This window comes from Petaurus breviceps, unplaced genomic scaffold (genome assembly GCF_028583685.1).
Source record: "Petaurus breviceps papuanus isolate PSGF00001 unplaced genomic scaffold, PetGlider_PUasm1.0 90919, whole genome shotgun sequence".
Lineage (NCBI taxonomy): Eukaryota > Metazoa > Chordata > Mammalia > Diprotodontia > Petauridae > Petaurus > Petaurus breviceps.
The window spans coordinates 47,685,985-47,700,066 of NW_027187378.1; the positions used below are offsets into that span (position 1 = coordinate 47,685,985).

Sequence of the window (14,082 nt, forward strand, 5' to 3'; positions counted from 1 at the left end):
TGTTTGGGCATTTTATTGATCAGACTTGTTAAGTTTTTCACAGTTTTTTTTTACAGTGTCATTCTCCTGGTTCTTCTCACTTCACTTTGCAGCAGTTCACATATTAGGATTCTCTGAAATTATCTCATTTCTTATGGTACAATAATATTCGATCACATTCATACATGACAATTAAACACAGACATTTGTACATTTATTTCTTCACATGAAAGGCAAAGAAGAGGTAGTATGGCTTTATTAATAGAAAGACAACTGGCCTCAGAGTTAGGAAAACCTGGGTTCAAATTCTACCTTCCACACATACAGTGAGATCCTAGGCAAGTGCCTTAACAGTTCTCAGTACTCTAGGTAATTCTTGGAAGGTAGTAATTGTTTTGGTGTAGAGCTCTTAATATCTAAGAGTTCCCTATGACAATGAAATCATAGGCTCAGTCCCTATCCCTACATATTCAGCATCTTGTTTTTCCTATATGATGTTAAAAGTTAACAGTCTGTTTTGTTTTATTTTATTTTTTTTTGGCAGAAGATGACTTCATAGATTATCTGTTCCCTAGTCTTTTGAGTTGGAGACTCCTTTAAAAGCAATATGGGAGAGCAGATGGTTCTCTGAAATGCTAATTGCCTGTTACTCCCTTACAAGAAGTATTTTTTCTTCTGAATGCTTAAAGAGTGTCTTGTTTTAGGTTATGGAATTTTTTTTTAAAAAAAGGTTATTGGGTAGTGATGTTCTTTGTTCTATACAGGAATGCATCTTTGGGAAATGTCATGAAGCATGTTAAACTTGGTAATTACAAGAACCCAGTTTCTAGTAAAATATTTTTTAAAGTGTCAGACTCCTCCTTGCCTCCATTGAATAATGGAAAGCTGTTACTTATATAACTTCCTGTAATTTACCAGGCTGAGGGTTTGGGGGCGGAGGGGAGTCTGCTGGGTGAAGACTGTCAGTTTTCCTTTTCTTACCATTGCAATGAAACAATGTAGCTCTTGCCCCTTCATCAAGAGCAGGATTGTTTTGTATACTTTTAACTTATAGGCATCATCCCTTCTGGAAACTGAAATCAAATGTAAATTTTCTTTAATTCATCCTCTTTTCAGAAGATGGGAAATTCTTATGCTGGCCAGCTGAAGACCACCCGTTTTGAAGAAGTCTTACATAATTCCATTGAGGCCTCACTGCGGTCCAACAACTTGGTTCCCAGGCCAATATTTTCTCAGCTGTACTTGGAAGCTGAGCAACAGCTTTCATCCCTGGAAGGTAGGAGAATATGATATATATTTTATGTGCACATGCATGTATTTTAAATTTGAATGATTAGTTTTTAAAAAATGGTGATATATTCTCAAAACTTTTCCTTTTCTTCTTTTTATAGAACATGTCCAAAAATTGGTAAACAAACAAACCACTCCTGTATTAGGAGTGTTTTGAGGCTCTTGTGAAATATTAGGAAGAAAAGTGATATCAGCATTATCAGACCATTTTTCCTGGATCAGCAAAATTGGAAGGCCAGAAGATTACTATAAAGTTAAAAGAGGAAACATACACCTTTTTGACCAGTATAGCTTATCCAGGCAGAATATGTTAATTATACTGTTTTTAAGCTGTATTTTAGATCTCTTTTTTTTGGGGGGGGGTTTGAACATTTTCATGTGGATGAGTCAGAAATGTTAACATTTCTTCTGTCTCAAAGCAACTTTATTTTTTTCTCAGTGATTGGCAGCAAAACTTAGTCAAATACCCAAGGTGGTTTCTGTTTGTGATAAGTAGTGCTGAGGTCATCTAGAAATTACCTAGAAAAAACAAGAAGTTCTTAGCTACTGAAAAGCTATCCAAATTGAAATCAAATTGCTCTTAATGCTTGTGGAAAGCTTCAGGATTTACTTAATTACTGAAGGAATTAAGCTTAATTGCATGAAAAAGTATTGTTTTTATTATTCTTGTCTTTTAGCTGTGCTTAGAATTTATGATGTTGGATTTTTATGTCAAACATAATTCCATAGAATGCCATTGGAAGAGACAGTTAATGTTTAATCAAGGCTTTCCTTTTGGTTTTTGATTGGTGTGGTCTAAGAATGTTCTTGGATGTGCAAATTTTAGAGAGGGGTGTGTTGCTACTAAAATATGTGGGTCCAATGGAGTAGAACCTCAGATAAATTTTTAAAAAGTGTAGTTTTTTAAAATGCCTTATTTGACAATTTTAGGATATATTGGACATTTTATTATAATAATAAATGAAAAGCTGATGTCCAGTAGTTTGGGGAGTTTAGTGGGTAGCATGCAGGTGGGCAGTGAACACTCCTCCCCTCCCCAAAACATAGACTTGGATTTACATTAGCATTGAACCTTTCCGGGCCTTGGATTTCACCTAACTGCTTTTTCTTATACCAGCCAAAGAGCTTTCATTGTGTAATAACTGAGAATGTCCCTAATTAAATTAGCCTTGCAAATTAGCAAAAGCATAGCCCTTGAAAAGAAATTGAACTCAGAAATAGTGAGTTTGTGCTTATGGGAATAAATAGTATTACTAATTTTTTACTATTGCCCTAAGAAACAGAAGACCTGTATTTAAGTGCTGATTTGTCTACATGGTAGCTAAGTGACTTTGGGCACATCTTGCTGGACATCTGCAGGGACCAACTGTATATATCCTGTCTGGGTGTTCGTTTTTCATCTGTAAAATGAGAAGGTTGGCCTTTGAGGTCTCTATATTCCTCTGATTCCCTGATGACCATTCCTAAATTTTTTATTCTAAGCTAACTTTCTGCTTTCACATTTTGTGATTTTGTTCTGTCTAGCCCTGAGGATCTGGATGCAATTGGTGGTTCTCTCTACAGTGCTTAAGACTTGGCTACAAAGTAATGAAATACAGTACTGGTTAGTGTTGGCAACTAAACTGTGAGACCATTTTCAGCTACACAAAAATCTTTCTGAAATCATTTGACAGGACTTCACTAATGAAGGTGTAGGACCATTCTTTCTTCTAGTAGTGGGAGTTCATCCCAAGTACTAGCCAGCTTTTGGATAGCCTAGATCAGAAACTGAGATGAAGTTCTTGCTCAGTAAGAAAATAGTACTATGGGGCTCCCATAGTCTGTGATTTTTGTTAGTGTTGGGTATTCCCTCTCCCGAAGCTATCAGAACCTGTCTATAGATTAGTAGATAATCTTTAGAAGTTGCCATGACTGAAAAATTTATCAACCTGAGGTGAGGCTGTTGAAGAGTCTCTTTGAGCTTGCTGAAATGGTCCTCATGTAACAAACATTCTATCATCAAGACCAGGCTTGAAACTTTTTCATTTTAGTAATACAACCGTCTTCACTGGTAGAACTTTAGGAGCCTAGAGCCCCTTTTACACTATGATGAGGCATTAAAGAAGGATTTTATTTTTAATTTAATTTTTTTTCTATTTAAAAGTTTTAGCCTTCCTATACCCTCATTGATGCCATTCCTAGTGATTCTCCCCATCTCTCCCTTTTAACAAACAAGTGCAGGTAAACATGTCATGTCTGACAACATATGCCTCATTTCATACTAACATTCTGTCACGTCTGTTGAGAGGCAGGAGCTATATTCATCATCAGTCCACTGAAGTCTTAGTTGGTTCTGTGCTGATCAAAGTTCTCAAGTCTTTCAGTGTTTTTTTCTTCCCCTTTACATATTTTGGTCCTTCTTCTTCCCCTTTACATATTTTGGTCCTTCTGTAAGTTCTGGTTCTTCTTACTTTGTTCTGTATCAGTTTGTAAGAGTCTTCCTAAGTTTCTCTGAATTATTCATTTTTTTCTTTTTGGCTTTATAATATTCCATTAATTTATACACCATAATATATTTGTTAGTATGGGTTCCCCCATTCCTCAATCAATAGGCATCCACTTTTTCTTCTAATTCTTTGTCACTACAAAAAAATCTGCATATTTTTTGATCTACATTAGATATTTCCATCTGTCTTTGACCTCTTCAAAGTATATGTAAAGGAGGACTTAAGTGAAAGAAACTATTATCATTTTTAATTATAGCATTAGTAGGGTATTTTATAGTATTTTAATTATAGTAACACATTTATATGGCATTTTCTAGTTTATAAAATGACAACTCTGATATAGAGCACGCAAGTAATAATATTTCCTATTTACTGGTGATAAAACAGAGGATCTGAGAACATAAAACAAATTGGCTTTGGTTACATGACCAGTGAGTGGGAGAGCTGAGACTCAAACCCAGGTCTTTGAATCCAAGCCCAGTTCTCTTTCTACTATGCCACATTGCAAAATTATTTTCTTAGCTTTGAGAAGCAGTGGGAACAGATTGGTATCTGAGAAGTAGATTTTATTATAATCACAACTCACAGTGGGTGGGGAGAGAGTAGGAAGGAGAGCTTTTTAGGATCTCTGATCTGTATGTTATTTTTACAATGCAGGAGTAGACTAACTTTCTCCCATCACTAGGAGGGTGTCTGCATTCTTGACAATTCTAACCCCACAGGATGCCCATATCTGGTTAGAGTACTTTGGAAGTGAGTAGCTTTTCAAGGTCAGCTTTTGGGGCTTACAATTTACATTCCTCTGGGTTGAATGTCAACAGTTTGCTTCCAGATGTCAGGAGATTGTTCAGTGGTTCACTTTGGTATTAAAACCAGAGGCAGGCTCCCTCTTATTTCTCATCTTCCCATTTGTTCATGGCACTGAACTGGCTCCTTTGTTTTCTCAGTGTCTTCAAGGGGTGTGGAGAAAGAAACAAAAAAGAATTAGAAGAGGCAATCCTTGTGTTTTGTTAAATGTCACAGTAAGCTAAAGCACTCAACTCTAAGCCACTGTTTGCCACATCATAAAACCTTGTGGAGACTGGTTTGTTTAAGCTACATCTTGTTTTGTCTGTCTCTCGCTGTGCCTCTTATCTCCTCACTCTCCCTTCTTAAAGATTATTTTTATTGCTGGGGATACTTGTATTCTAAATACTCCTTTGCCCCGTTAACACGGGCTTTATTTTTTAGGATAATTTCAATCTGATCCTATTGCCAAGTTAAAAAACAAAATATTTTCTTCTTTTTTGTCCTAGGCTCTTCAATTTACCCTTCAATTCCCATTCCTTTTTCTCTTCTCAGGGGAAAAAAAACAAACCTAGACTGCACATTTTATTTATTTCTAAGCTGCTCCCTCAAACTTACAAAATCACTTTCACAATTTTTAAGTATGTATTTTATTTTTTTACTTTTGTTTTTGCTTTTTGGAGGGCAGTTTTGGGTTAAATGACTTCCCCAAGTTTTGTGTTAAGTGTCTGAGGCCAGATTTGAACTCAGGTCCTTCTGACTTCAAGGCCGGTGCTCTATTGACTGTGCCACCTAGCCACCCAGAAGTATGTATTTTATAGACAAAGATGAGGAAAAGTGTCATTTGGTAATGGAAATGGGTTCACTATGACATGAACTGGTTCAGTTTGTGTCTCTCAGTCCTATCTACAGCAAGTGATTAATCAGTGTTGGCCAAATTGAATTTGAATGATGGAATCAAAACAAAGTATAAATGGAAGGACAGTGTGACATACATAGTTAATTAGAAGGATGCCAGATTTGCAGGCAAGAGACCTGAGTTTGAATCCTGCTTCAGACACACTTGAGTGAATATCAGCTAATCATTTTGCTTCTGAGGCTCAGTTTCCTCATCACTAAAGTGAAAATGATGGTCCTTGCAATTCCTTTTTGAAATGCATACCCTTTTAATTTACAGAATAGGGCACTCAGGCTCAGGAAAGGGAAGTCATTTTGTTCAAGTTAACATAGTTAATGAGTGGCATAGGATTGTTTCGAGCAAGTGTTTTAAAGAGCTTAAGACAATATTATATTTGTAGGTAAGAGAAAGAAACCGGACTGGGAATTATATAGCAATGGGAAGCTCCTGGATGAAGGATCTCTTTCTACATATAGGGAGTACAGGGGAAACCCCTTCTGTGCAATTTATAGTCTCAGAGAACTGCCTAGAACTTTGTGAGGCTGTCTTCTTGCTCAGGGTCCTATAGCCAATATGTCGGACGCTGGATTTAAGCCAGTCTTCCTGGCCCTAAGGCCAGCTCACTATCTACCTCACCAGACTGCTTCACACAGAAATGTAAGTTACTGTTACTATCTGCACAGAAGACAAAATTGGCCATTCACAGCTAGCAGTAATATGTAGCTGTTAATCTCTTGGAATCCTGGGTTTGTGAGTCTAGGGGAACAAGATAAAGATAATCTGGTTTATAACATTAATGTTTTAAAGCTCCAGCCTTGCCACTGGAACTTTAAGTAAGTAATTCTGCTTTTAGTTGGCTCCTGGGTTTTGAAAAAGAAGGGGAAAAAAAGAAGCTGAGCCACTTACTACTCTCTTAACTGATTCAACCAAAGGTCCTGGAATGTCTCATGTGGACCTTTGACCTTTAATCTTGCTTTCTTGCTGATGGGCTTTCAAGTTCTTTCTCTGTCTTTAGGGGGCTTAAGTAAGGTCAGTCTTTCATTTACTTGTGAGCCTGAATTCCTGTTATTTTCAGCTTTGCAGAACAATGTGTTTCCATTGGGTGCTACAAGAGACTACAACTGTGTAAGGCTGTGTGTGGTTTCATTCTCTAAGGATTTCTCCCCCTCGTGTTGCCTTCTCTCGAATTTGTAGCCAGCTTTTCTAAGTTAGAGACATTCTTTGCTGACTCCTGTATTGTATTTATAGTGCTAAGTTTAAAAAAAAAGAGCCTTGATTTTATTGACAGGGATGGCTCTCCTGACACCAGCCTAATGCCAGGCAAATAGGGTGACAATGTGTATATGTATTTTTAAATATTCATGTAGATAGGCATGTAGAAAAGTACTGAATGCTTACTGTGTAGTCATTGTGCTAATTGCTGGGGAAAGAAATACAAAAGTGAGATAGTCTTTGCTCACAAGGAATTTATGTTCAAGTAGAAGCCAACATATGCAGTGGTGGCCTGGAAGAGGCTTTTTGAACTGGGAAGTCTTGGAGATGGTCCGTAATGGAGAGTGGAGCCAGAGGGCTATTGGTTTGCATGTCCTTTATAGGAACGGTTGTGTAGATTTGATTAATATTTCCAAAGCTAGAGAGGTGAAAGTAAAGAGTGTATATGCATATAGCAGTATGGCATGGAGATCTCCAGAGAGGATGGTGGGTATCTTCTTAGTTATGGAAAGCTCTCAGTAATCAGGATTTCATTCCCCCATTACCTCTAGCCTGGACTACTGCAATTGCATTTTCTTTACTTACTTTTCCTGTCTCAAGTCTCTTTTCCCCTCCCTATTCTATTCTCCACATAGCTGCCAAACTGATTTTCTTATAGCAGAGATCTGACCAGTAAACTCCATAAAACCCTGTAGTTCTCTATAACTTGAAGGTTCAAATACATTCCCTTCATATTTTTCCCCCAATCTCATCCCAGCCTACTTTTTAAAGCTGTGCTATGTGTTTCTCTTCTTCATGCATTCTTTGGTCCAGCCAAACCAGTCACCATTTCCCATATCTATGCCTGTGTACTGGCTCTCTTCCATACCTGGAATGTACTGTTTTCTCACTTCTTCCTTTTGTAATCCCTTGAATCCTTTAAAACTACTTAAGTGTTAACCCTCTACATGAGACCTTCTTGCCCTTCCCCTCCCCTTAGTTTTTAAGTGCTGTTATTTCCAAAATGATGTGTTTATTTTATATAGATTTATGTATTTTATGTAGATTTATGTATATTCTCTCCCCCTGATACAATGTAAGTTCCTTGAGGATGGGAACTGTTTTGTTTCTGTCTTTGTATGTCTAATGTCTAGACAATATTAACAAATTATAGTACTTAATGAATGCTTATTGATTATTTGAATTATTCTAGCAATTAAGAACAGTCTCTAATCATGAAGGAAGGAACTTCCATATAATTGTGAGAAAGCCACCAAGTTAGAGCTGCATATTACTTCTTATAGGACCTCTCTTCAAACTATTTGTTCTTTGAAGCATGGTATAGTAGAAAGAAACATTGGTGCAGAACTCAGGAGATGTGTTATTAATTCACTTTATGATCCTGCACAAGTCACTAACCTCTGTGCCTCAGTTTCCTACTGTTTAAGTGAGAGAATTGGATGAAGTGATCTCCAAAGCCACCCTCAGCTTTAAGTGTCTAATTCATTTTATCAGACAATTACAAATAAATTTATTTATTTGGCAGAAAAGTAGAAAGGGAAATACGGTTTTGTGGTGTTAGAGGCAGGCATAATGGCAACCAAAATTATAACTGACAGCTTGGCACCATGAGGCACCAGAAAACTAAGGAGTAGTTATAGAATTATATTGCCATGTAATATAGGGGAGGATGTTCATAAGAGACATCATTTGAGATGATGGGAGAAGGCTACTGAAGTTATAGAGAAAAATTAAATGATTTAAATTGTGATCATTATCAAATAGTATATTTTGTGGTTTGAAGAATCAAAATGAGAGGTTATGCAAAAGGCAGGAGAGACACATAGCAAACTTAAGTAGGCTGTATCAAACTACTAAGGATGATCTATATAAGAATTGGCCAATCAACAAGCATTTATTAATCACTTACTATGTGCCAGAGACTGTACTAGGTACTGGGGATACAAAACCAAAAACTCAAAACAATTTCCTACGCTTAAGGAACTTACATTTTAATAAGGAATATAAGGGATATTGTCTAGGAAATACCATTATTATCATCATTATAACTGGCATTTTAAGATAGCTTTACAGTTTGCAAAGTGTTTTACCTATTTTGCAAACTGTCTCACACAGTAAGAATGAATGAGAACAGCAGATAGATAGCTTAAGTATTGTGGTAGTACCTACCTTAGGTAGTTCTTTCATTGAAATTCTCTGGGGATCCAGATATGGATCACATAAAATGACAAGGCATGGAAAGGTTTTTCTATATACTGTTTAAGAGGGGACATACATTGATTGATATTTAAAGTATATCCAGAGAGGACAAATAACAAATTTCACAAAGATTTCTATCTAAAATAATATCCGTCTTTCAGTATATATTTGAATATATCTATATGTATGTACACACAGGTATATGTATGTACAATATGCATATATGCATGTCTATCCATATACACATGTAAATGTATATGTGTAGATACTATATGTGTATATATATATATAAGTATAGGCAATTTTAATTCTTTTCAGATACTTGACAGTTATAACAAAAACAAAATTCTATATATACCTGGACAAAATACTGAATACTTTCCTTAAGTCTATCATTCTGAGAGAAGAAAACAGAGTTAAAGTCTGTAAACTACAAAGGCGAAAACACATAGCCAGTACTAATCTATTGTGCTGCATTTTTTACTGTGATAATCTCCTGACCATCTTATTTTTTTAATCTAAAATTTTTTTAACCACTGTTAGGTAATATTGAGTAATTATAAGACCTCCTAAAAAGGCACTCCAACCTTAAACACAAAATTCAGAAAGCTTCATATACAAGTGCAATATTGAGGTTTTTAAAAAAATAGCTAATACTAAAAAACTGTTTTGGCTCATAAGGGAATAAGTTTCATTTAGCTGTGAAATTCCCTGTCACACTGTATTCATTCCCTGATGGTGCCAGATAAAGGAGGCATGACCCATCTAGGCTCAGATGCCAAAGAGAATTTGTTGATGTTGTTCGGCATACACATTTGCCAGAGTTTTTCTAATCAAGTAGAAGAGTTATATCATTAATGTTCCACTGTTTTAATCATTTAATAAAATAGCCAGCTGTTGATTGTCTGATATAATGGTTGTACCCTAGTGCAACTTGAAGTACTTGCTCTCCAATTCTTTTTTTTTTTTTTTTGGTTTGTATTTAAAAGTTCTGTGTCTGCTCTTTAGTTAAGATCCCATTGGAGGTATAATGCTGGTCACATTTTTATGCATGTTGTGGTTGTTCAGTCATTTCAATCTTATCCAATTATTCATGACCCCATTTGGGGTTTTCTTGGCAAAGATACAGGAGTGGTTTGCCATTTCCTTCTTCAACTCATATTACAGATGAGGAAATTGAGGCAAACAGGGTTAAGTGACTTGTCCAGGGTCACACAGGTACTAAGTATCTGAGATCAGATTTGAAGTCAGGTCTTCCTGACTCCAGGCTCCGTATACTACCACTGGCTGCCCTTTCATGCCCTCTAGGCAGATGATGATAATAGTGTACACTTCTCTAGTACTCTGAAGTTTGTTGAATTTTTTGCCCACAACCCTGTAAGGTTTGGCAGTACAGGTATTGCTTTCTTCATTTTAGAGAAAGGAAAACAGACTGAGGGAGGTGAGTTGAAGTGAGGTGATGGGGCCAAGGTCATGTGACAAGTAAGTAATGGATGCAGAATTTGAACCCAGGTCTTGTGATGCCAACCTCCTTTTACTATGCCAGTGCTTCCTCTCATTTGAGGTTGTATATTCTCTCCATTTTTTTTCTTTTTCATATTATGAGGTACCTTATAACATAAGCAGAATGGATAAAATTCTGGAATTGGGAGTCAGGATAACTTGAACCTGAGATGTTTAGTAAGCTGCATGACCCTGGGCAAGCCCCTTCACCTGGTACTGATTCTGTTTGCTCCTCTGTAAAAGTAGGACTATAGAACTTACCTCTAAGGGTTAACGGTAAGAATCAAATGAGATACCATAATTAAAGTGCTTTCACATAGAAAAGGCATTCGGTGTGTTCTGCTTGTCACTAGAGGTAAACTGCAAAGAAGTAAATTACAGCTTAATATAAGACTTGTATTTGCATCTGGAAGTAATGTGTTCCCCTTCAAAAGATATCTTCTAGCAAAGGCTGGCTGACCATTTGTTGGGTGTATTGTATAGGCAGAGGTGTGGTGATAAATGCTTTTAACAACTAGCCCTCTGGAGGGAAAAGTGCGACACACTTCTAGGTTTGATCAGAATCATTAACCATTGCCCATTATTTTCTTGATTCTAGACAACCAAAAAAAATAATAAATCAAGACCTGGCTTGTAGCATCTGCCAGTTTCTGAGGTGTAAATGTCCACATTGAAAACTTAATAGTCAGAGAACCAATTTGAGTTGGCTCCTGCATAACCCTATGGAGAGGGGACTCTTGGTTAGGTATGAATAGGATTGGATGGATTCTGATGACTCTCCCAACTCTGAGATTCTGTGTTATTATGTGCAGAGGCTAGGTGCTAGAGGAGATATAAAATTTGGATAGGATATTACCCTTGAACTTGAACCTTGGCTCTATTGGCCAAGTATGTTATACTCATCTATTGTTGGGGTAGAGATCATTTGGTAATACAAGGATATGTGGGTATATATATATATATATATATATATATATATATATATGTAAACATGCATATTTATACATATCAATATAATCCAAACATTAAATATAACGTATATATAAATATTTAATTTTTGATATATAATTATATAGAAGTATCTAAATGTAATTTTGGGTATAATTCTATTCTTATGTTGGCCACTGTTAAATAATGGTTGAATTCAATTGACTCTTATAAGCAGATAGGAAGAGAATATAGAGATCATTTGGTAATACAAGGATATATGTATATATATATACATAAATATACACATATAATCCATATAAATAAAATTTTCTGGTATGAATTTATTCCCATGTTCATCCCTATAAAAATAACAGTTGAATTCAGTTGACTCTTGGAAGCAGTTGAGAATAGAAGGTGATGGTGGCCACAATACCATGTGACTTTTTTGGTGTTCAAGCTTTGTATTGTCAGTGTAACACTGTATAATGGAAGGAGGACAAGGATGGAAGTTTCAGGATTTGTATTTAAGAGAAGGCTCTGAAACTTTGTGACCCTTGCAAAATTATTTAACCTCTTGGAATTTAATTTTCCTCAAATGTAAAATGGGGATCATAACATTCACATTTACGCTCACAGGGTTCTTGTGATAAAACTACTTGGTAAATCTTTTAACTGTTATATAAATTGGAGTCATTCTGAGAAGACAAAATGAGCTAAAAACAGTAAAGGTGAAAACTAGTAACTAAAAGAGCTATGAATCATTTTCCAAAGTAGTTTAATTCCTCATTCTCATTTGTAAAATGAAGAGGTTTGAATAAATGATCTCCAACGACCATTCCAGCTCTAAATCAGTGACCATATAATAATGATTTTGCAATATTTAGGATGTGTCCAAAAAAAATCCGTTTGTTGAAACAATAAATGGCTTTACTTTTTTTTTGTGGTCCTCAGATCATAGATTGTAGCATGCTAGAGCTGGAAGGGGTTTTAGGTCATCTAGTAAAGGGATCCTTAATTTTTCTTCTATCATGGACTCCTTTGGCAGTCTGGTAAAGCCTATGGACTCTGTCTCTGTCTCTGTCTCTGTCTTAAAATAATGTTTTTATATGCATAATATAAAATATATAGGATTACAAAGGAAACAAATGAGTTATCAAAATATTATAAGAAATAAGTTCATGGATTCTAGGTTAAGAACCTATGATCTAGTTCAACCTTCTCTTTAACAGAGGAGAAACAGTCCTTGAGAGCTTAAGTGATTGCCCAAGTATCAGAGCCCGTATTCTGAGAAAGGTTATCTACCTCCAAGTGCAGTGGGAGCTTCTACCCCTAGCATCAGTTTCTCTGATAGAGCTCCATTGTTGTTTTTCATTTGGACAGTGTAGGTTTTTGTGATGTTGCTTCCAAGTGGGATAGAGAGGTTAGTACATTCATCTCCTTGGAATTTGAATCTCTCTCAAATAGAGACTAAAACAGGGCTTTGCCTCCTGCCTCAGGTGCTAGTGAGTTTCCACTCACAACTTGGCAGAGGACAATTGGTTTTTATGATTTGCTTCTGTGAATTTATAGGAGAGCATTCATCTGTTCACATTCTAGTGGGAACTCAACCTTTATCTTCCCTGGGTATTTATGGAGATTGTTACAGTTCGCTTGGCAGTTGTAACTCAGATATTTTTATTTTAACAGCAAGATGTGCAGGCTAAATTAAAGAACATTTCTTTTTCATTAAATGAAGCCCTCTAGGAACTTACTATTTAGTGGGGGAGAACCAATACACAAAAGAAATCTGAAAAGGGGTGAGGGAGACACAAGGTACCCAATCCAAAGTAGTTGAACTAGACGGGAAATGAACTAGACTAGATGGCCTGGGGCCTTCCTTAAAGAGAGATTCTCTACTTCTCATCAGAGAGGTAGAAATTATTGATGAGGTATGAGTACTAAGGCTGATATGATGATTCATAATGATGAGGCATGATGAGGTCCAAAAATGTGCAGTCAGGTGAGAAATGAAAAGATGGGCCACCTGGAGGACCTCTTTAAATGGAGCCTCTCCACCCTCCATCATAGGGGTCCAGTAGTTAGAGGCAGCTGATGAGGTGTGAGTACCAAGGCTGATTTGATGAAAGCAGGGGGCGGGCCACTATGAAAATGTTCATTTCTCTCTCAGGAAGCTGTGACTTGATGACCAATGTTTCAAGACTACAAAGATAGTCTTCAGTGCAGGTAACATAACATCAGAACTGAATGGAAACTTTTGAGGTCATTTAAGCCAATTCCCTCATTGTGAGCAAATTACTGGCAAGAGTAGGCCCTGGTCTCCTGATAACTAGTTCTGAGGTGTTCCCCCCACCACTGTCCCAACAGGTACATACTGTATTAAGTGCTTAATAAATGCTTGTTGATTAATTTCTGATATTTGGGGGCCAGGCCTTCCCTTTCTGTAACTAATTGGGAAATGGATTAGGAGCTGGGAAAGTGAGAAATATGGTACAATTTCTTCCCCATAAGAGGAAGAGTTAAATATTCACTTTTTTTAAGCTTAGAGGCTAAACTGTAGCTCTTTTAATGAGAAAAGCAGACCTCAGAGGGCAGTAGAGTTATGGTTTCTCTGCATAAAGAGCTGGATCTGTCAGCTCCCTGGAGCTTAGCATTTAGGGGTCAAGTGTTTTCTTCTCTTTTCCTTCTTCCCTTTCTCCCTCCCTTTTCCTCCTCCCTCCCTCCCTCCCCCGTATGTACCTGTTGGGACAGTGGTGGGGGGCCCACACCCTCCACCCTTCGCTCTCCTCGCCCCTCCTACTC

The 14,082-nt window shown here is 36.8% G+C and overlaps 1 protein-coding gene across 1 annotated transcript in view; it reads left to right on the forward strand.

Moving 5' to 3' along the window:
- Nucleotides 1–642: 642 nt before the first annotated feature.
- Nucleotides 643–14,082, forward strand: part of GREB1 (growth regulating estrogen receptor binding 1) — a 143,006-nt gene continuing 129,566 nt past the window's right edge. Inside the window, exon 1 of the mRNA XM_069075948.1 lies at nt 643–1,255. Coding sequence (XP_068932049.1) covers nt 1,099–1,255 — 157 coding nt within the window. The 5' untranslated portion in view covers nt 643–1,098. The remainder of the gene's footprint in view (nt 1,256–14,082) is intronic.